Source organism: Callorhinus ursinus, unplaced genomic scaffold (genome assembly GCF_003265705.2).
Source record: "Callorhinus ursinus isolate GAN/ISIS: 27379988/994484 unplaced genomic scaffold, GSC_fseal_2.0 scaffold1, whole genome shotgun sequence".
NCBI lineage: Eukaryota > Metazoa > Chordata > Mammalia > Carnivora > Otariidae > Callorhinus > Callorhinus ursinus.
Genome location: NW_027397063.1, coordinates 77,097,480 through 77,120,389, shown reverse-complemented (window position 1 = coordinate 77,120,389; position 22,910 = coordinate 77,097,480). Strand labels below are relative to the sequence as shown.

The following is a 22,910-nucleotide window of genomic DNA, read 5'->3' as shown; positions in this document are numbered from 1 at the left end:
TTCTTCTTCTTCTTCTTCTTCTTCTTCTTCTTCTTCTTCTTCTTCTTTTTTTTTTGAGAGAGAGGGGGGCAAGGGGCAGAGGGAGAGGGAGAGAGAGAATCTCACGGAGACTCCCTGCTGAGCGTGGAGCCTGACGGGCTCTATCACATGACCCTGAGATCATGACCTGAGCTGAGATCAAGAGTCAAATGCTTAACTGAGCCACCCAGGCGCCCCCACTCTTGCCATTTCTATTTAGCATTGTAACAGGACATTCTAGCCAAGGCAATTAGGCAATTGCCTAATTGCAACTGATCTTTGGAGATAAGCATTCAGTCTTTTAAGAAAATGAAATAAAAGGCATCCAGGTTAGCAAAGAAGAGGTATAACTTAACTCTTTTTGCAGATGATACAATTTTGTATATAGAAAATCCTAAGGAATCTACTAGAAACTATTAGAACTAATAAATGAGTTTAGCTAGATTGTAAGAAACAAGATCAATATACAAAATTCAGTTGTATTTCTGTGCATTAGCAATGAACATTCAGGAAATTAAGAAAATAATTCAATTTAACGCCATGAAACTAGATGAGATCACCTGAAGAGAGAGAAAAAGTCAGGATGGAGAAGAGAAAGGTCTGCGGTCTGAGCTCCAGGTCACCAGTGTTTAAAGGTCAGGGAGATGAGGAGGAGCCAATGAGGCAGCTAGACAACCAAGAGACGGTTGTGTGCTCAGGGCAAATATTTGAGGAAGGGGGAGGTGATCAGCAGTGTGTGATGTGGTGAAGGGGGAGTCCGGTGGGGACTCGCAGCTGAGTAAATGGATGAGCCTGGGTGAACAGCAAGAGAGAGAAGGAATGAGAGTGGGAGGGTTGAGGGAAAGGGTCTGTCCAGAAACAATACTTTGGAAAATGGAATGAAAATCGAGCATGGGAAAAATGAATATGCAAGCCCATGTTTTTCCTTGTTAGATTCCACAGACATATTATTATGAAAGTTTGTAAGCCCTTGCTCAATTTCTATACCTGTCTCGTCATAGCCTGTAACAGTTTGCCGAGTGGGTTGGTACCCACTCTGTTGGTCCATGGAATCCACTCTGTGTTGTGTAGGTCTAGCCCGGGCCAGGCGAGCATGAGCTGAAATTCATTCGGAATGGGTATGTACAGAATACTCTGCTAGATGGTTTATTCTTCTTAGAGAATAAACATTGGTCTTGTACTCGAAGGCTATATATTTCCTTGTTCAGAAAGAATGAAGTCTGAATTTTGGTCCCATATAGTTTATGGTGAGCAAGTCAGAAACCACAAGAAGCCTATTCGGAAGCATTATCCATTTCTATAAATGACTGCCGTCTTCCTCATAATCCTGACATTTGTATGGTATTTTAGTCTGAATTGCTCATTTAAGCTTTATACAACCTTGTGAAGTGGGTGGATTTTTCATCTCTGTGAAGAAATGGGCTCAGAGAGAGGAAACAGCTCCTCCATCCTCATGCTGCTTGAAAGTGATAGAGCCAGGACTGCCCCTTTAGACCCCTTGCCACCAGACTCGACTGTGGGGTTTTTAGTCCCCTTCCAGATAGGAATTAAATGTCAGCTGTACTTGGATAGTTTACGTCCTGCATTATTATGAATTTGCAGGTTGAAGTGGGTGGGTGTGTGGGGGGCTGTGTTCTCAGCATAGCAAGGTAAATAGACTTTGTCTTTCAATGTAAACAGTTTCTGGGTTGCACCATTGTTGCCTTTAAATTCTGATCAGAAGTGCTGTTGGTTTCTAGAAATGCTGCCTCGTAACAGAGTTGTTTCCTCTTTCATAGTGTATGAATTATTTGCGTTCATCAGTCACATGGGAACATCTACAATGAGTGGCCATTATGTTTGCCACATTAAAAAGGAAGGAAGGTGAGTCTTTTTTAGAAGATCAATGATGTTTATGTTTTATTGAGCACCTACTGTGTGCCAGGCTCTCCGGTAGGTGTTGCACATATTACCCCATTTGGTTCTCACGATGGTTTTGTAGGAATATACTCTCAAAGCCATTTTACACATCAAGACCCTGAGGCTCAGAGAAGCCGAGTAGTGGGAACTTAGCCCGGAAGTAGTCATGTCAGAGCTGGTATTCAAAGCCACTCTCAACCATCGTACCCAGGTGACTTCCAAAATAGAGATGCATCCTGCAGTAGAAGGTGTGTATGTTTGGGACCTCCATAGGGTTGCCAGTTTTAGCCCACAAAACGGGAAAACCAGGTGCCCTATTAAATTTGAATTTCAGGTAAACAATGAATAACTTTTTAGTATAAACATATCTTAAATATTACATGCAATGTATTTATACTCAAAATTATTTCTCCCTTTCCTGATATATAAATTTGACTGGGTATCCCGTGTTTTATCTGGCTTCCTTAAACATTCACTGTTTTGCCCTATTGTGGCCTTGCAGTAGGTTTCTTGGCTTCGTAAGTAGAATCGCTATGTGTGTGGTGAGCTGGGAGTGAGACACTGATGGGATGTAAGGCTGCTGCTCTCTCAGGACCTTCTCCTTGGGACTGGATCCCTGCAGAGCCCCCTGGTTTCTCTTCTGTGAGCTCCCTTCCCTGAGCAGCCTGAGGCTCAGCCTCCTACTTGAGGCCGTGCTCAGCCCCGTGGATGCTGGAGAAACCTAGAACCTTGCCCTGTGCTGGTGGGATGTTGACCTGTCACACCATGCCACACACTGTGGGAGACACCAGTTCCCACCAGGGACTTGGTTGTGCTCCCTTTTGGTGTGTCTTTTAGTGTTGTCTTCTGAACTTGATTAATGTAATAGTTGAACATAGGCGCTTGATTGATAGGAAATTCTTTTTATTATCAAGCATGATGCTCTTTTCAAAATACGTTCCTTAAGAAAAGTAGCTTAATTATAATTCAAAAAGCAATAAAATTTATGGTAAGGAATTTGTAAAATGCAGAAACATAACAAAGAATATGTCATTTGGAAGCCAAAGATAATCATTGTTTATGTTTCAACACATTTCTCTTTTATTATTTGCACTGGGAGACGATATACCTGTATACATGTACATGCTACATATAAATGTATGTATGCCTTTATAACTTTTCTAAAAGCTTAAAGTATGCACACAGCACATACAATTTTTTAACCCTTTTCCCACATCATACTGTATTGTGACTATTTTCTCACTTTACCAAATATTCTTTGACGACATTTTAACAGTTGTGTGATAGTTCACTTGCATGGCTCTTTACTTCTTATTTTGACCTAGTTTTATACCTCAGGCTGAAATAAACACTGTCGTACATGATTCTTTGACTTAATTTCTGAGACCATCTGTGGGCTTCTACAAAAGGGGTTTTGAGACCAAAGGGTTTAAAATGTTTGGTGACTCCTTTCGTAACTACCTTTTGATTGAGCTCAAGAATAAAAAAACTGTTGCGATTTCCCACTAGCACTCTCTCTTTTTATACAGCCGGCTTGAGTTTGGTTATCTTAAAACATCTTGGTGAAGTATGGTACAGGAACTTGTTTTCTGCCAAGCTTCCTGGGACTGACTGAAATCCATCGAGTTCTTCTGTCTTTTGTTTTCAGGTGGGTGATCTACAATGACCACAGAGTGTGTGCCTCAGAAAGGCCCCCCAAGGACCTGGGCTACATGTACTTTTACCACAGGGTGCCACGCTGAGCCTCAGACACGCCAGTCGGCGAGAGGAAGCCACACGCCTTTTTAATTTGCCAAAAAAAAAAAAAAAAAAAAAAAGCAGAAGTTGGGACAGCCAGACATGAAGGAATACATGGGGTATTTATAGTTTATTTAAAGAACATCATTTGACGCCTTCTGAAATAGAACTGGGAAGAAATTTCTATTAGTGATGATACACTACTGTAGATAGTTTTTCTTTTTATAAATGTTCAAGGAGAGGATGATATAAAAAAAGTATTTATATTGCTGATGGGGGATCTGCCACTGTCACACCAAAAAATGGGAATGTGCCACCAGCCCTCTATTATGTTTTGGTATGGTGTGGCCTCACCCCTTCCCCCCAATAAACGAAAAGCCTGTTTTTGTTTCATATCGAAAATCAGTAATGGGATGGGCTTTATTTGTGACACAATTTTTTCATTACACACAATTTCTGACCTAGCCATGTATAGAAGATTAGAGCATCTGCAATGAAAGGTATTTTTAATTTAATCGTATCGAAATTCATGATGTGATTGTGTGAATGCGTGAGGGTGAGACTGTTATCGTCAACCAGGAGATCTGTGCCGGGCTGGTTTTTAAAGGTTAAAGCAGTTGGTATTAAGCATAGCTGGGAAAAGCGAGTAACTATTTTAAAGAAACTATAACTCAGGAACAGTTTTAAAAATTGGCTCCCCACTTAGATTTTCAGGCATAAAAAGGGCTGAGTTGTCCCTTTAAGTGCTGTCAAGAATTCACTGGGGTTTGGGACATTTGGTGGAATAAAGCTGATGCCCACGGCAGCACAATATTGTTCTTTGCCAAAGGTAGATGAATTCTGTTTCTCAGCAGCCCTTCCCACTAAGGCATAGCATGTATTTTTAGTTAAAATAGCTAATCTTACCATAACACATAACAACTCCTTGGAATCACACAAAGTGCCCCAAATTTGTCTGTAATTTTCTTGTCCCCACGCTCTTTGCCTGCCTCTGTTTCTACATTTTCCTGGGGCTAGAGTCTCCTCTCTGCCCTCTCTTGGCTAGTCACCTCCTGACTTCCCTTCGCTGCTTATTTGCTGCGACTGGCAGTGTGATCTCGGGCACCTTAAGGGCCTCAGGTGCAAAGTAACTTTTTATGACCTTATGAAAGACCATCATTTCCATTTTGGTATCTCAGTATTTTTGTTGCAACCTAGGATTAGATCAGAGTTTCAGATGTGATGAAAAAGTGCCACGAGCCTAGTTTATCGTCTTCCTGCAGCTCTGTACCGAATTCCAAGGTCTCTGGAGTTTCTATTTCAGATTGTCCAGTCAAATGAAGAAGGATCTATTGCAATCTGCTTACCAGGCATTTGATTGGTAGAAAAGATCTTTCTAGAAACTGTAGGAAAATTAAGTAGAACTAGCTGGGTAAAATGCCACATGGACGGTGGATTATGACATGGTGAGTTGTGAAGAGTCAGGATTCCGGTTATGATCAGGGCTCCTCTCCTGGGAGTCCAGCTCCACTGTGTGTGTGAGGGACGCCGTGCCCCAGGCCCAGAGCCCGGAGACTTGGGTGCTGCCCCTGGCTGGGCCAGTCCCTCATCCTCCCTGTGCCTCACTTTCCTTATCTGCACAATGACACCTGCTCTCTCTTGCCAACTGTGCTTTGAGGATATGGTGAGATTTGATACAATGACTCGTGAAAGAGTATCAGGTGGGGTGCCACGTGGGTCCTAGGAAAGTATGTTCCCTCCTTCTCTCGTCTGATGCTTTCTTCAATTTGGGAACAAATGCAGTTGGCCTAAGGAGGGAGCTCACGATGCAGTAATTCTGTCTCTGCTCGGTTGTACCCACCGGTGTCCTCTTTTAATGTTGATTCACATATCCTAAAGCAGCTCCACTCTGTCACATGAGTCTCGGACTCCTGTAGAAATCTCCACGCTAAGCAGCCTTACAAAATCCAGTCTCCTGAGGGCTAAGTGTCATGGAATAATGACGCCAAACACACATCAAAAATGACTTCTTTTCAATGCTATTACAAAGCGAAGGCCTTCTTCGGGGGTGGGGGGGTGGATATTGGGGATTTGAAGTGAAATGTGGACAAAGATAGCATGTGTATTTTGAACAAAATAAAAATTTTGTAATAAAACTTTGCAAAATGGTGTAAAATCAGTATGAGAGTATAGGCTATACATTATTTAATTTTGTTAAGTAGAAAAATAAACTTAGCCCTTCCGATGCCTAATATATTGTAAGAAAGTATACTGTGGCTGCCTTTATTTCCTGCCTCACAAAACAAAGGGCTATTTCTACAAGGCAAAGTTTTGTATATGTGCTATTCTTTATTTCAGATTAGAGTTGGGGAAAAACTGGAGCAAATAATGGGTTTCTTTCTTGCTTAAAAGTGTATTTATATGTATACCTTAATATATACAAGGCAGGTTTCCCTGGAATAAAAGTCTGGAACATACTGCTTCATTTTACACACATATGTTGACGAGATTACTTGTGACTGAAAACTGGAAAAATGTGTGGATTTTGTCAACTGATTATCAGCCTGTGAGGAGTCCTCTGTGTGAGGTGTGGTGGTATAATTGTGAAATTCTCACTGTGTGTGGGTGTACATGGGAAAGAGTGCATTTTTTTCCTGTAAATATCTTTTGATATCCATTTGTGTAAAATCCCAATGAATGTGTCTTTGGAAAATGTATCAAAGTTTTTATTTTGTCAGTTGATCTAAGTGCCCATATAACTAATCAGAAGTCCTGTTTGGTTCAGATTGGGATTTTTTTTTTTTTTTAAGGGAAAAAAGCATGCCGAAAGGACTATCGGAAGAATCATGTTTTAATGCCACTTTACATCCACATTGCTTCGTGTTTTGAATTGACTGGGCTGTTTTCTTTCAACTATAAGAGAATGTGCCTGCCCTTGTTCCGCGCTCACTTTGGGCTATGGGAAGCCTATCACAGGTCGCTTGAGCCTGTGACCCCTTTATCCCCACGACCTGAACTGGCCGGAGCCTCACTTGCACTGGGTTTGGGGTCCGACTTCACCCCAGTGCCCCGGGCCCCTTTACCTCTCTGGGCCTTTTTCTTTACAATTAGTGCGTTAGGCTGGATAAGCTCAGAAGTCCCTTCCTGCCCTAACATTCGATTCTATCTTTATTTTCCTGTGGTTACCACTGGGCCAGACATGTAGGGTATGAGGGATCCCAGGGAGATTAGTTGTAATGTGTTGGTTTGTTGCAGTTCATGCACCCCAGCTTATAAGCTGCATCATTTTTTAAAAGTGTCCCCACCTCAACCTCTCTGCGCACATTTGTGGGTAATTATATTACTTTCTCCCCATTCTTGAAACTCTTCATTTCTCAGTCCATGAGATACCTTGTTTCCATCCCCTTCAGAAGTGAGAAATCTATGTAAAACACCTCCCGCGATGAACAACCTCAGACCCACTTTCAGCTAAATCTGTAACATTTATAGAATATTTTCTTACTCTAATTCAGTTATTGCTAGGATCCCCAAATGACTGTGGAGAAAGTTATCTATCATAGAAAGGATGTCTTTTCCTCTTGTAGGCGTCACTGTTGCTAAATCCCATCATCTAGGTAGCCTTGGGGAGGTGGCAGGTGACGAGCAGGACGAGGGAATGGGATCAGATGAAATGTGGTTCCACCCTTTACCGAGGTCAGAAATCCTAGGTTACAGAGTAAGATTCTGTATGTACTCTTAATCTGGCATATAAGATCACCTACCCAGTGTCGTGAAGATTCCCTACTCTGTAAATCGTCTTGAAAGAGTGTTTTTAAAAAAAATTCTTTGGTTTGTGCTATTTAGTGCAGTTGTCAGTAGCCACAGGTTGCTCATGACCTCTTGAAATTGGGCTTGTCCAAATCGAGATTGTGATGGTCATGTAAAATACACACCAGATTTTGAAGGCTTGGTACCAAAAAAAGGGAATGTGAAATATTTCATCCATATTTTATATTGATTAATGCTGAAATGATAATATTTCAGTTAAATAAGGCATTATCAGAATTTCACTTATTCCTTTTTAATATGGTTACCCGAAAATGTAACCCACGTGGCTTGCCTTGCTGTATTGGACAGCGCTGCTTTAGACACTAGATGGCGTGGGGTAGGCAGTGAGGTGGCACGTGTGGAAGGTCCTTCTCCCAAGCATCCAGATACACAGAAGCAGCACACATATTTTCGCTGGAGTCGGGAGCACTGTGAGGCACAGAATGCCTCCCAGAAGACAGAAGATTTTTCTGTGTAAAACCAATATGTATAAGACTCCAATTAAAAAACAAAAGCAAACGAGCCCCAAAACTCTGTCCCTTCAGCTTTGCTTAGAAACTGCTAACGTTGCACTTATTTTTCCGGCATCTTCCATGTGCCGAGGTTGCTGGCAACATGCGGGTGCTGGGCATATTTGCTTCACTTTAGGCAACATTCTCCTGTGGTCTCCCCTCCCCAGGTATTGTTTGGTCTGTTCTGAGCCGGGTGTGTGGACATACGGTATAGATCTTGCTGCTCCTATCAGCCTTGGCAGAGGCTGAGCCTTGTCGCCTGCGCCCACCTGCCCGGCAGGTTTTGATGTTGGCTCCTGAAAGAGTTTGTATTTATTTTATTTTGCACTAGTCATAGTTGTTGTTAAAATATCTCAACTGTTTTGGGAGAGCATTGCCTGTGATGGAAAGAGAGATGGATGATGTATTGCTTCAGTTGTTTTAAAATTAAAAGCTATTCTCACAATCTGAGGTCCCTTTACGGCTCTTTTTTCTTTTGCAAGATGCCAAGTAAACGGATTCTGTCCTTTGCAGGTTCTCATCCATCAGTGGAACAGGTAACTTGAGATAGCGACTAATTTTATTTTGTTTTTAGGGTTTCTTTGTGTGGGCACCAGGGCCGGCTCATTCCCATCGGTAGTGGAATGTCAGCAGTGGTGCAAGACGTTACTTCTGTGGGGGACGGAGGGACTGCGGCAGGGAAGAGTCTGATGTCTTTTAGACTTTCTCTCCTGGATGTCAAGTCGAACATTGGAGTCGATTGGGACCCTTCTGTGGTGCCGTGACTCTCAGTTTGCTGATAGCTTCCCTAACGCAGGTGCAAGAACACTCAATGCTGGTTGCACCAAGGGATTTCAGCATTTCTGTGGCACCGTGTTTGTAGGGTGTATGAGTTTCCTATTGCTGCTGTAACAAATGACCATAAACTTAGTGGCTCAAAAGAGCACATTTATTAGGTGAGAAGTCTGAAAATGGGTCTTACAGAGTTAAAACCTTGGTGTTGGCAAGGAAGCTCCATGTGAGAATCCATTCCTTGCCTTTTCCAGTTTCTGGGGCTATTCTCATTCTTTGGCTTGTGGTCTCCGAACAACATGGGCATTACTTAGTGTCTGCTTCCACTGTCCTAGGCCTCTGGCTCTCCTGCTCCCTCTTATAAGGATCCTTTTGATTACATTGGTCCCACCCAGGTAGTCCAGAATAATCTTCCCATTTCAGGATCCTTAAATTAATCACATCTGCAATGTTCTCTTTTGCCATGTAAGGTTACATAGTCATAGGTATTGGGGATTAGGGTGTGGACATCCTGGAGGAGGCATTATTTTGCCCACCATATAGGGTATGCTTCTTACTACTTAAAACATGTCCATTCAATACTTAAAATTTTTTAAAGAATCAACCTATATATTTTTAAAAATCCAAGTGAAATGACCAGCAGCAGCATTGTGCCATAATGTTTTGGTGAGAAGAGAAGGAAATGACGGGGATGGGGGATTTCCTGTGACTCAAGAATTAGAAAGTTTTTAGGATGATGTTTGCGAGTCAGCTGCTGCTCACACTCCCTGGCTATGCCCCATTGTGCCTAACGGAAGTGTTTACCAGTGTGTGTATGCACTGTTTGAACCTAAGGTCCTGCTTCTCTAATGTGGTCAGTGACAAACCATTTGTAGTGGAGAAATTTAATAGGAAACAGTGAGTTATTCTCATCCTCACGCAACCAAGTATTTAAAAATTTACTAGGAAAAGTCTTTCGGTGAGGTAGGGGGTAGAGTGATAAAATGGCAAGAGTGGAGGCATAGAGACTTGCCTTCAGATCCTGTTTCAAGCCCAGACTAGCTATGTGACTTTGTTAAGCACTTAATATCCTGAAACACAGTCTTGGCATCTGTGCAGTGGGCATGATAAAACATGAGAGGAGTTATGTAAAACATCTAACAGTCTGGTGGCACAGGATATTTTTACTGTGCTAGTTTACGTCACTATTTTAACCCCATAGCACTTTGACCCTATGGAGGTTTTGACCCTTTGTTTCAGTCCAGAAAAAATTTTTTTTAAAGAATCAGAATTATACCAACATCGATGACTTTTTTTTCCAAAGCATTTTTCTAGAGATAATTTCATTAAGCCAATTTATTTTGTTAATCTATATAGCATGGCTCATCATTCAGTAAATACTAAACATCTATGTGCTGGGCATTGTTTTTCTTAGAATGTATCAGTAAACAAAGTAGACATGACTCTTTGCCCTTGTGGAGTTTATTGTCTAGCAGGGAAAGCCAGACACTAAACAAGAAATAAGTAGCTTATATAATATGTTAAAAGGTATTATGTGCTATGGAAAAAAGGAGCAGCAGAAGGGGGGTGGGAGGTGCAGACTGTGGTACTAAATAGGGTACTCTTTGAAGGCATCATTTGGAGGTGAGATTTGAACCAAGACTTGAAGGAGGTGGGGGAGTCCTCTAAATGGATATTTGGGGGAAAGATATGCTTGGCATAGGGACTCACTGGAGCAGAGAATCCAGGGTGGGGGAGCATATCCATTATGTCAGAGAAGCAGTGAGGGGACCAGTGTGGTTTGAAAGAAGGGAATGAGGGGCAGAGTAGTGAGAAAGGAGTTTGGAGAGAGGCCAGATTGCCTGAGCCAGGAGGCTATTGGAAGGACTTGAATCTCGAGTCCCCTCAGAAGTCTGGGGTCTTGAGCACAGCAATGATCTGATCTGACCAAAGTCCCAGGAAGATGGTTTTTGTCTAGATTAGATGATAGGATGGCAAGGATAAAAGTAGGGGCTACTGTGGTAAGCAAGGTTGGAGAGCATGATGGCTCACATGGATGGGGTAGTAGCAGCGGAGACAGCAAGGAGGGTCAGATTCTGGATACAGGCGGAAGTAAAGCCAGTAGGATTTCCTGATGGGCAGGATGTGGCATGTGAGGGCGTGAGAATAGCAAAGCAAGACCTCAAAGTTTTTGCTCTGAGCAACTGAAGAATGTAGTTGCAATCAACAAAGATAAGGAAGGTGATGGGAAAAGATGATCACAAGTCCAATTGGGGACGTGTGGAGTTTAAAATGCCTATTAGACCTCCATGGTTGATGTTGAGTGGGAAGCTGGATATACAAGTCTGGATTTTGAGAGGGAAGTCTGGACTGAAGGTATAAAATTGGGAGTTGTTAGTAGCTAGATGGCATTTAAAACCAGGGACTGGGTCTAAGCGCCAATGGAGAGAGACAAGAAATAGAATTGGTCCAGGGATTGAGTCTCTCAATATAAGAAGTCAAGGAGAAGATGAACCAGCAAAGGAGACTGAGAGGAGTGAACACCAAGGTGGGCAAAAACCAAGAGAACAGTGCCTGGAAGTGGAAGCCAAGTGAAGAAAGTGTCTTAAAGAGGCAAAATTTATCAACTGTCCAGTAACTGTGATAGGTTAAGTCAGATGAGTTGACCGCAAGATTGGTCAACTTGGAGGCCATGGGTGATCTCCATGGGGACAGTTTGGGAGGACAGGAATTGCAGAAGATGATTAGCCAACAACTCTCTGGGGAATTTTGCTACCAAGAGAAGCAAAGAAGTGCTGTGGGTGGGATCAAGAAAGGGTTTTGTTTTTAAATATGAGAAATAACATGGTCAAATAGGAGGCGCGAGACTAAGGATGTAGGATGGAAAGGTAAGAATCGCTGTCTGTTTGTTCTTGAGCAGGAAGAGGTGATGGATTCTGGTGCCCAGTGGGAGCTGACCTTAGGCAGTGGCTGGGGAGCCTGTCTGGGGATGGAGGAAGGCAGAGACAGGAGCCCAGCTGTGGCTGTGAGCAGATAGAGTGCTGAGAGTCTGAGGGTTCTGTCCTACCTGCTTTAATTTGCTCAGGGAAGTAAGAAGTGAGATCTTCAGCTTGGAGGGATCATGGATGGGGGAGATGGGAGGTTGGAGGAGAGAGGAGAACGTGTGAAATAGTGATCTAGTTGAACTCTCTCTAGGCTTTTACATTTTCCTTTCTATTTTAATGAAATTAATTTAATTGGGATCAGTTCTGTAAATTTTTTTTTAAAGATTTTATTTATTTATTTGAGAGAGAGAGAATGAGAGATAGAGATTACGAGAGAGAAGAGAGTCAGAGGGAGAAGCAGACTCCCTGCCGAGCAGGGAGCCCGATGCGGGACTCGATCCCGGGACTCCAGGATCATGACCTGAGCCGAAGGCAGTCGCTTAACCAACTGAGCCACCCAGGCGCCCCCAGTTCTGTAAATTTTATGAGAAAGTCTTGAGTCATCAGCTTTTGGTCCTCATCAGATTTTCCCTATTATAACTTTTGCTATTGCAGATTCCCTTTTGCAGCCATGTTTCCACCAGGTCCCCCTTTCCCAGGTCAAATTTTGCAAACTTAAATTTTGTTGAGATTTTCTTCTTTTGTCATTTTTTAAAATCAATTTAGCAAATATTACTATGAGCACTCTTAGCCATCGTCTTTGGTATTTTCTCTTAAGCCTACTTTTTCCCGGGCTAGTATTTGTAGTTTTTTAGTAGTAGATGTGATCTTTAGTCAGTTTTTAGTCTGTAAGACATTGATTGTTTTCACCTGGCACAGTTTTTGCTGTTATGTTCATCATTTGCTGTCATATTAATTATGGACCAGATACATTATTGGTAGGGGAAAAGCAGAGGACCTGAGTGTGCCTTGGGGTTAAAATGGCATAGTAGAAACAATGGCCTAGGGATCTGCCACACGGTAGGTTTCAGTAAATGTTAGCTTCCTTTCTTTTTCCCTCTCAAGGAACTTGGGCTGAAAGGCTGTACTGCCTGGTCTCCGCCCTTCGAAGCCCAAGCAGAGGGCCTGCTGAGGATCAAATGGTTTAGTTTATCATAGAGCAAAACACTAAAATTAACCGTCAGTTCCCAAAGTGCTGATTCATTAAGATGATTACCGGGCAGCATTATTTATTATGAAGTACAAGTAAGGAAAAAAATGCACAAGTCCTTGGGAGCCCTAAAGTAGTGGACAGGTAAGTCATTACTGGAAGGAGCCTTATAAAGAAATGTAAAGAACACCTCAAACTTCAGGCTGCTTTTATGTATACACGTAGAGTTAAGCAGCTGTTTGAGGAAATTAATATGATTCTCATTTAAAAAGGGGTAAGATACGGAAAAAAGGTTTGAGTTATGCAAGGGGTAGGGAGAGGAGACACAATTCACCACTGGGTAGAATAACAGTGAAGTGGGAAGGAAAGATGTACAGCTTGATTTTTAGAGAGGAGAGAATGAACTTCCACCAAAGTTCAGGGCTGACTTCCACCAAGAGGGGGCAGTGAAGAGGGAGAAGGGGATGCTCGGTCTCCCTGTGTAGCTCTCCACCCAAGCCTGTTCCCTGTATCATCAGTCCCACCACTCAAAGCCTTCGTTAGTAAACACTTTGGAAACAGAAACTTCTGTCTTAATGGCATCCCTCCTCTGCTTGGGGGCAAATCTACACTTTATGTGCTCTGGGAAGGCCACTGACAATCTCCTGCTTTGCCAGGGCATCTCTTTAAAGTCTCCCCAGCTCACAGGCCCTGCCACCCTGGACTCCTTTCTCCTTGAACACACACCAAGCTCCTTCCTGCCTTGGCGTCTTGTGCTAGCTATTGGCTCTGCCAAGAACGCTTGTTCCTAACTCCACTTGGTTGGTTTCTTGCTCAAAGCTCAGCCCAAATGTCACCTAGGACAAAACTTTCCTGACCATCTATAGATAAAGGAGCCACCAGTCTCTCTCATAAAACCTTATTTGCCTTGTTCTTCTAGCACTTTTTGGCACATGACATTCTTATTTGTTAAAGTATTTGTTGATCGCTCACAGAAATCTAAGCTTTCAAGGGCAAGTCTGATTTGATTTACTTACCACTGACCTGCATCAGAACAGTACCTGTACATAGTAGAATCTCAAATATTTATTGACTGATGAAAAAAAAAAAAAAAAGAAAAAAAAAAACCCAGACCCTAAAACAAATATATTTTAATACTTTTATTCTAAAAAAAAAAAAATCACAAAATCCAATTTCAGATTAAATAATATTTTACTCTTAAAAAATTAACAAAGGAGGAAGATTTTAAAGTTTGGTTTTATATCTAAAAATGCATTCTTAATTTCCAGATAACTCATGCAAAATCATATGTGGTGATATTCAATAAAATACCTTTTTTTTTTAACCAGTAGTACAAATTGGATTATATTTGATTTGAAGCAGTTCTGATCCCCAAATCCCATTTCAAAAGATTTCTCAAAAGACCTTGAAGCCACGGACAAAGTTTATTTGAAAACATAGTTTAAAATTGCACAAATATAAATACAGTTTAGTAATGTGAAAAAGGGAAGGCATGCTTCCAATAATAGTACAAAAATACTACCTTAATCTTGGTACTTTGCAAATTATAAGCCAAAGGAGTAAGTTAAACACATCAATATGATAAGAGGTTGTTTTTATGGTAGTAGTTTTATTTCAAAGAGCAATGCAGGGAAATACTAAGATGAAGCCTTAATATCCAACAGAGTTGTGCTATGATACATAATATTTCACTAAATACACAGATACATTATCACGTAGTATGCCCGTAACTTTTACAACCCCACCCCATCGCCATTAATTTAGTATAGGTCACTTAATTTGGGTTGGTTTTAATTTAAAAACTCAATGTAAACATTTAAAGTTAAATTTTGTGTTTGTTGTCTATTTCAGCCTAAAAATGAAATCCCAAATTTTAAACATTATTGAGCATAAAGAAGCGTCACAGAAGAATTTGTCTCAATATCTTTAGGTTAGACTAGATATGCAATATTCATAGATATACAAAATATATAGAAACGTCTTTTCTAAATAGTTAATAAATGCTTGTTATAGTTTGTAAAAAATTTATTAAATTAATCAGGTTTTTTTTTTCCAACCAATGTAAACAAACCTGGGCAATGAAAGTTGAAGAGGGTTTGAGTGAGGTGATATGGGGGAAATTGAAAGGACATCGGTAAAAATTTAGGTTTGCTTTTTTTCCTTTAGCTCCTGGCAACATAGTCAATCATGAACATTTCTCACATTGCACAATTCTTTTATGGTATCTAGGCAAATTTTTTATATCTCTCAGTGAAAATGTCAAACTACCTAGTTGAGTGTGTATGTATATCTCTTGCCATTTTATTATTTTTTTGGTCATACCATTTCCCCTCTCCAAGAAATTTGAAGAAAAAAAAAGACACACATTTTATTGTTGAGCAATGAACGGCCTGCTGTTCCTTTTTTCATCTTAATATTGTTTTGAGTGCAGGTTTCTGAAAGTGTCCCAATGAGTCTGGCTGAATTTTGTTACCACACTCCGCTCATTGCAAGTTGGTTTTCTCTGGTAGAGCAGGTCCTGAGAAAACAGTTCTGGGATCGGGGCACTTGTCTCCAGAGTGCATTATTTTGGGATTTCTGCAGAGGTTGCTGGTAGTGGAAACCTTATTCAAGGCTATTTTACCACATGAGAGTTTGTTAAACCTCACACTTTAATTTTCTGGGCTTTTTCCTCTTAATTTTTTAATGCCTCCTCACAAGAGTCTTTGCTGCATGTTTGAGGATTTCTGTCTTTGAGCTTATAGGTCTGTGTTTGGGGGTACATGGGATGGTGACAAAGCTGTTACTAACAGAAGACCCCCCCCAACTTTGTCTTACTGAGTTTTGCTCCCTCCATTTCTGGTCTTCTTGCCCATATTTTTTTCATAAAGCAAGGGTTACTGAAAAAAGCAGTGAGAGGACTTCCAAGGTGGTTCTGAGTGACCATGAAATCACCTCATCATCCCTGAATTTCAGTGTTTTTAGACATAGCTCACTGACATCATACAAATAGGGCCATGTTGAGGACAATGGTGTGACACCCCACACACTCACTACGTAACATTTGTGGAAATTAAGTCCCCATGTCCACTTTGACTTATGAATGGTTTTCATGTGCCTGACATGACCCCAACCTCCCCACCTTTTTTAGAATGTCAGTATTTCTAACTTATTCCTGAACTTTAGAAAATATTTGAAATGCACTATTCAGAATTTAGAACCCAAAACTGAATAGAGGCAATCAACACAATTTTGTTTAGTAGCATTCAGACACAAGGACTTTGTTGGAGTTTTGGATCTGTTGTACCTCAACTGTTTTTTTAAAACTTGTTTAGATGTCTAAGTACCTGGATTTCTCAGTCGGTTCATTTGGCACTGGCTGCAACACTGCATACGCCAGACGTGTGAATATCTGTAAAGTTCAGTGTGATAGCATTCAAACAATCTCGAGGATAAGATATTAAAAGCAAATAGTATGACTTTAACACAAAGTTCATGAAAACGCTTCCTTGTTCAGAAGCAAGGAAAAGTAAGCTAACCTATGAGACTTAATCATGCACTGGGTAAATTTACATTCAGTAAAGTTTATCTTGCATGCTTTGGTTAATATTTGAATAGGCAGATTTGCAAGTACTAATGCATGCGTATTTTGCACCTGAGGTTATATGTTTTATTTTTTAAAAATTGCCTTTTTACAAACCTTATGCCAGAGTTCATCTATGAACACTCTTTAAAAAAATATATATATCTACTTCTTAGTTCAAAACAATTTAATTTCAACCAGTTCTATAAACACTGAGATGACAGGGAAACTGTGCAATAAAACCCGGAAAGGGAATGAATTTGAAATTATTTTACAAAGTTGAAATCATGTGTGTGCATGTTTAATAATTTCTAAAATATGAGGCCTCAAAAAGATGGCACACGAATTAAGCCTTCAGAATACCCTGTTTCTAGAGTGCTTTTAGAGTCATTTCAAGGCATAAAACAACAGCAACAACTAACTTAAAGTGCAGCCCAGTCTTGTGGAATGATTCAGGGGCAAATGAGGAAGGGACACAAAATGACCATCTTGTTTTCTCTCTATTCCCAAAGAACTCATGGATAAAGGTTATGGGACAGAGTTTAGGAGCTCCTGTTATATGTGGGACTAGTTATAGTTGGGTTCAAGTCTTGCTTGGATGGCAAGAATATGCCAGAAAGATTTCTCTAGTTTGAGTATCTAGACATGGACCCAAGATTCAACACAATAGTTCTCTTTACAGTAAAGAAGAGTGGCATAAAACTCTGAAAGTGAGTGTGTCCTGGACATTCCAACCTGGTTAAGTATCACTAATTGGCCATTCTAGTTGAAAGGCAGATTGGCTGAGAAAGCAGAGCTCCTAGTTTTCGGTTAAAGTTTCCTGGTGGACAAGATCAGCCTTTCTTTCCAGGAGTCGTGGGAAATGATCTTCAGAGAAAGCAAAGGGAATGATGACTCAGTGTGACAGACCCAGTAGGGGGATGCTTTACTCCTTCTTCTCTTCCTTATCCCTCTAGCTCCTCCCCACTGTTAAGGTACAGCAGCAGCACATGGAAATAGCGCACTAGACATAGCTATAACATATTTTGAAATTCAGCAACGAGCACTGGCTTTCTCTGAATTTTCTTCCAATCTGCTAGGGAAATCAGTTCTTGGAAGATACATCTAAGCCACTGAATGGCCATTCTAGTAAAAGAGTAGCACCTCTAAGACATCTTGGGCTTGCTTACTTAGTAATACAAGAAAAAAGAAACTCCAAGCCTTCCCAGGTGCCTCAGATAGGAATCCAGGACACCTTGCCCTTTGAAATGGAAAGAAGTAATTTAAATGTCAATTTCACACCACCGGGGTGAAATACCCAAAACAGTTCTGCCTTAAAAGAATGTGTGTATACTTTAAAAACGTATACAATAAAGACTGTTCTATAATCTTACTAATTTTTGGTGGTGCTCTGATTTCTATAAACTTTCACTTGCTTTTTAGTAACTGTTTTTACTTAATTTTATTTGAGAATATTGTTGATGTTGAAAAACGTGTTGGGCAATAGCTCTGCACTTCCTGACAGGCAACTGACTATGAAAATCTTGGTTCCGATGGATACTAGATATACCGGACAAAGTCCTACTGAATGTTCTGCAAATTATCAAATTATGATGGGAATGGAAAATTGTCTACTCTCCCCTGAAGTCACTTGGTCTTCTGACAGCAAAATAAAACTCAGTCTGCTAAATTTTCCACCATCTTATCAACAATCAAATTAAATCAAAGTATCCTAAGAAAAGAAAGTTACAAAAACAGCCTGTTGTTACTACTGCAAATTCAGTTACTGTTGAAAGTATAGAACGGCATCATAAACAGAAACCTGTAAAGTTTCCTTTGAATCCTGTGTTCGGAGGCTCCTAATGGACTATGATGGATGCCAATCAGCTTGCCAGCCAGTGAATGCACAGAACTTGGGAGGACGAACATGCAGAGAATGGATGCTCTTCTACTGGGGATATCTAAGCAGGCAGCTGCCATGAACCTGGAGGCTGGCCCCCAGAGTCCTTCCTAGACTGAATTCTAGGATTCTAAAATTCTAAAGAATATTCTTGAAAATACAGTTGAACTTTGCTTCTGAGACTGGAGGGAAGTAGGCAAAGGCTGGGTTGTCACTATTGCCCCATGGTGGATGCCTTAATGTGTCTCTGCCTCCTGCTGTCCAGCCGGGGGCATCACTTTGCCAAGTGAGTGCTGACAATGAAGACGAAAGCTTGGTACACCATTGGACCCTCAACTCTTTGTCCTTATAAACTTTATAAACTCTTTGTCCTTGTAAGCTTTATAAAAACTCTCTGTTGTTATAACGTACTAAATAAACTTCAAAGACCTGTGGTTTTGTGTTTCCTCAAGGCGCCTTCCTACCCGAGGGACTTCCGAGGTAACAGAGGAGAAGATTTCTACCTGCACATTTCCGCCCCCAGGCGAAGCTAACTCCCCAGTCAATTAAACCGTCTTGACTCAAATGCTGTTTGCTTGGTAACTATCACCATGAGCGTAATCAGCTACTACTAACCAAAGACCGTGAAGAAAAATTTGGGATCAGATTGCTTTCTGGAGGAAGGAAGGAGAAAAGACAAAGAGGAGTGGGACCACTTACTAGGACCAATTGTTAGAATTGGACACTGGTGATACTATATTTTGGTTAGCATTTTGCAAACACTTTTTCAAAATCTTTAAAAAATGATATCATTCCAAATAATCACCAAGCCCCAACAGGCACAACACACTGTGAAGTGAGCAGAATGTAATCAATTAAATAAAAACACCACCACCAAGAGAAAATTCCTGATCCTTGATAAATATTCAAAATGAGAGCCAAAGGGGCATGCATCTTTCATATTAAACCTCCGACATTCAGTGAGAGAAAATATTGATCTTTTATCACTTAGAATGCAAAAGGGTGAGCAGTGCAGATTATTATGGAACTAAGAAAACACTTAATTTTTAGGAAAAAAATGTATCACTCTTATGAAATACTATTTAAAATGTTAATGGTTTAAAAGGAATATATTGGTGTGCAGGGCAGTTAGAAAGCAAGTAAAATATGACATTTAAGCAAGTTAATGTTAACTCTATAGAAATCACATTATCATCAAAATTCCTCCCTGCAGAGAATGCATGACAGGACGGTACGTTTTCTCTTGCTTAAGTTCATACAGTCCCAGAAAGCATGTGAGTAAGATCTGTGTTTGACATATTTACACCCTATGTCATACCTGCTTTGAGAAAAACTCCTTCAAAACTCTACACTATGAAAAACTATTTTCAGGAATTTTTATTTGGTCCAGGGATCTAGCAAGGCCGAGTTCTCAAGTCTTTTACCCCTAAGTTAAAAATTGGAGCAACGAAACAAAACTCCAGCAAGGCATAAATAAGATATTAAAGTGCATATATACAGTCCCAGAAAAGTTTTGATTGGGAACAGCAAAAATTTCTAGTGCAAAAACTGCTTTTGCCAGCAAAGCTCCCTCTCTGGAATCGAAGGGCTACGGTAGAAGTTAAAATTGGAATAGGTTTAAGCAATGCCTCTCTTTAGTCAAGAGTTAATATACGTGCATGCACCTTGGCCCAAACTATGTTGTAAAAGGGGGAGTTGCAGGGGATAGTTCAGAAACAGTCAGAATTCCCTGATCAGAGGCAGTGCTTTCTTTCTCCACATGTCCCATGAGCAAGGTCCTTATATGTGTATCAGCTGCCAGTGGGGACAAAAACCCCCAAAGGACATGTTTTGAATATGCGTGCAGCTCGTGAAGAGTATTCACACACAGTTATTTCATCTTGGTTTGTCCTTGCGTCTCTCAGTTCTTCTTTCGAGCCCAACCTTGACTCTCTATACAACATTTTGTGCTTTTGGAATCTGAACAGAGCCTGGGCATTGTCTGTAGGAATTCCCTGTGTTACCTCACCATGGCCTTTTGGACATCTGGTTTGTCCTTTTCTTTTCGGAATTCATAATAAAATAGTTTTGTGTTTCTCAGTACAATTACACAGACAGGATTTATTATTTTTAATTGTTTTCTTTTCCTTCAAGGATCCAAGTTGAAAGCTCGTAGGAGGACATCCAGGTCACCGAGATTAGCCGCCTGGAAGAGTTCCGGTTGGTCCATCAGAGAGAGTGCGATTCTGAGGGCGGCCCAGATGTTCCCGGAGATCGCAGGATGAGGGACTTGCTGCTGATTCCTGCTCTTTCTTTGCAAACTGAGGGCAGTGAGAAAATTGCTGACCGCTTCTCTAAGAGGGTAGAAAAACAGACATTTAAAAATGCAACAAATTTCAGAGTTAGCAACTTAAAAATAAAACGAAAATGGATTAATCTCTCTTAGTCGTAAAAGCTAAATCACCCTCTGTGGTGCTTTAGATCACCAGGTGAACAACCTTCTGAGTCTTTCATTATTCTTTTGTGAAAAAAATCATTGTTCAGCATAGTGAAATCAGAAAGAAAAAGGAAAGCAAATTTTATTTTAGGACTGTGTTGTGGGACAGAAAGAGTAACAGTGAAACCATTGCTAACTTATTAATGCATCTGCTTTTCTCCACCTTCAGGGATAATTTAAAGACTTAATCCTTTTGCAAATGTGATTTATATAATAAAGGTTGAAGAAGAAGCATCTGGCCCTACTCAGAAACAAAGTGTTAGTTTAAGGGACGCCTGGTGGCTCAGTCAGTTAAATGTCTGCCTTCGGCTCAGGTCATGATCCCGGGATCCTGGGATGGAGCCCTGCATCGGGCTCTCTGCTCGGTGGGGAGTCTGTTTCTCCCTCTGCCTGCCGCTCCCCTTTCTTGTGCTCTTTCTCTCTGACAAATGAATAAAATCTTAAAAAAATAAAGAAAATAAATAATTTGAGAGAAAATAAGAAAAAAAACAAAGTGGTTTAACTTTTCGCATTGGTGATAGAAATATGAGAGGTTGCTGGGACTGAGTTGATTTGTTACCAGAGCATCTGGGCTTAAATCCTAATCATTTAGCCTGAGGCGAATTTCTTATCTTTTCAACCTCAGTTTCCCCAACTGTGTAATAGGGAGAATAGAATTCATTTTAAAACCTTGTAGTGTAAGGTGCAGTTGGATCAATTTATGTGAAAGCTCTTATTAAGTTAGATCAATAGTTCTCCAAGTGCAGTCTGGGGAACTCCGGGGGTCAGTGAGGTCAAAATCATTTCTACAATAATCCCCAGATGTTATTTTACCTTACTCTCATTTTCTCACAAGCGTACAATGGAATTTTCCAGTGATTACACGATGTATGAAATCCCAATAGGTTGAATGCGGAGGCACATATGAGAATCTGTCTCTACTAAGCAAGATATTTAAAAGATTGGCAAAAATGATAAAACAATACCACTCTTCTCACTAAGCACGTTTTTGTTTTGGGGAATCATTATTTTTCATAAAATAGATAATGTCATCATGTGGTTAATTCTTACGTTTAAATGAATCTTTTAAACTTTTCTCAGTTTAACATCTAAGAGGGTAAATATCGGTAGAACCCACATAAAAGCCTCTGGAGGTCCTCAACAATTGTTAAAAGTGTAAGGGGGTCCTGAGAACACGAAGTCTGTGACCTGCTGAGTCAGATGCTGTCCACAGGCCTTCCCGCTTCTCCCGGCCCCAGCTTGCTTGTGGGTCCCCAGGGGCTGCTGGGTCTGCCCTCTCAGGACCCCTGCACTGGAAGCACGTATTCTGTATCTGACAAACTGGGCTTTGCTGAGAGTAATGACACTGCTTTCATTTGTATCTGCTTCACTCTTCTTAAAAGCTTCTCACACATTCGATCCCACGTACTCCTGCGAGGAGGTCATTAGTAAGCATCTGGTGAGAAGATTTCAGGTGAAGCTGGACTTCTGAGTCCACTGCACATAGTCCAAGCATTTGTTCATCTGTAGGGTTAGACCCACTGGGAAATAAAGGGCAATCGGGGAATGGTGGCACTGTGCATGGTGACCTGGCTGATTGATGGAAGGCAGTGGGGTTCTAACGGTCCTCTCTTCTGGGTGGTTAATAATCAAGCGAGAGAAGAGGGTTTATAAAGAGATGCACGTGTGGAGTTTTCTTTGGAGGCCCTTTCTGGCTTCCTTGTCACAGGGTGGCCGCTTAAATGATAATGACTCCCTTTCCTCTCGTCATCCTAGGCCTGTTAGAACTCCGAGGGGAGGAAGATCCTGGAATCCCCACAGGCACAGGCTGCTCCGCGCTCCCAAGTGTGTGGCAGTGGTCTCTGAGGGACATGGAGCGCAAGAGAGTAGTCTCACTAGCCAGCCCTGCCAAGCAATGTGAGGTTTTCCCCATGAAGTGAGTCTAAATCCGTTCTCCACCTTGGGAACACAGAGTCCTTTTGGGGAACTCAGAAGATTTTGCATGTAGATGTTTTCAACTGTTTCACACATATGTGTATGAATAAGCTGTTTGTGTATGTCTTGATTAATAATGTGCATTTACGTAAAAGCATTCCTTATTTTATAGTATCTTTCCCTCATTATATTAATACTAACAAATTACCACCAAAGGGGATGTGATCTATGTTTTCATTAAAAAGAGGTCCTCATTTTTTTAAAATTTACTTTTTATTTTTTAAAGATTTATTTACTCATTTG

The 22,910-nt window shown here is 40.9% G+C and overlaps 2 protein-coding genes across 11 annotated transcripts in view; one reads left to right on the top strand and one right to left on the bottom strand.

The window, feature by feature from the left end:
- USP13 (ubiquitin specific peptidase 13) overlaps positions 1-4,056 on the top strand; it is a 109,908-nt gene extending 105,852 nt beyond the window's left edge. For all 3 annotated transcript variants that reach the window (XM_073896840.1, XM_025878299.2, XM_073896843.1), the window contains 2 exons: positions 1,797-1,881; positions 3,566-4,056. In XM_073896840.1, the coding sequence (XP_073752941.1) occupies positions 1,797-1,881; positions 3,566-3,659 (179 nt within the window). In that variant the 3' untranslated portion in view covers positions 3,660-4,056. The remainder of the gene's footprint in view (positions 1-1,796; positions 1,882-3,565) is intronic.
- A 12,830-nt stretch (positions 4,057-16,886) lies between these two features.
- The window catches only part of PEX5L (peroxisomal biogenesis factor 5 like), a 224,194-nt gene continuing 218,170 nt past the window's right edge, over positions 16,887-22,910 (bottom strand). For all 8 annotated transcript variants that reach the window (XM_073896836.1, XM_073896831.1, XM_025878264.2 and 5 more), the window contains one exon: positions 16,887-20,550. In XM_073896836.1, coding sequence (XP_073752937.1) covers positions 20,346-20,550 — 205 coding nt within the window. In that variant the 3' untranslated portion in view covers positions 16,887-20,345. The remainder of the gene's footprint in view (positions 20,551-22,910) is intronic.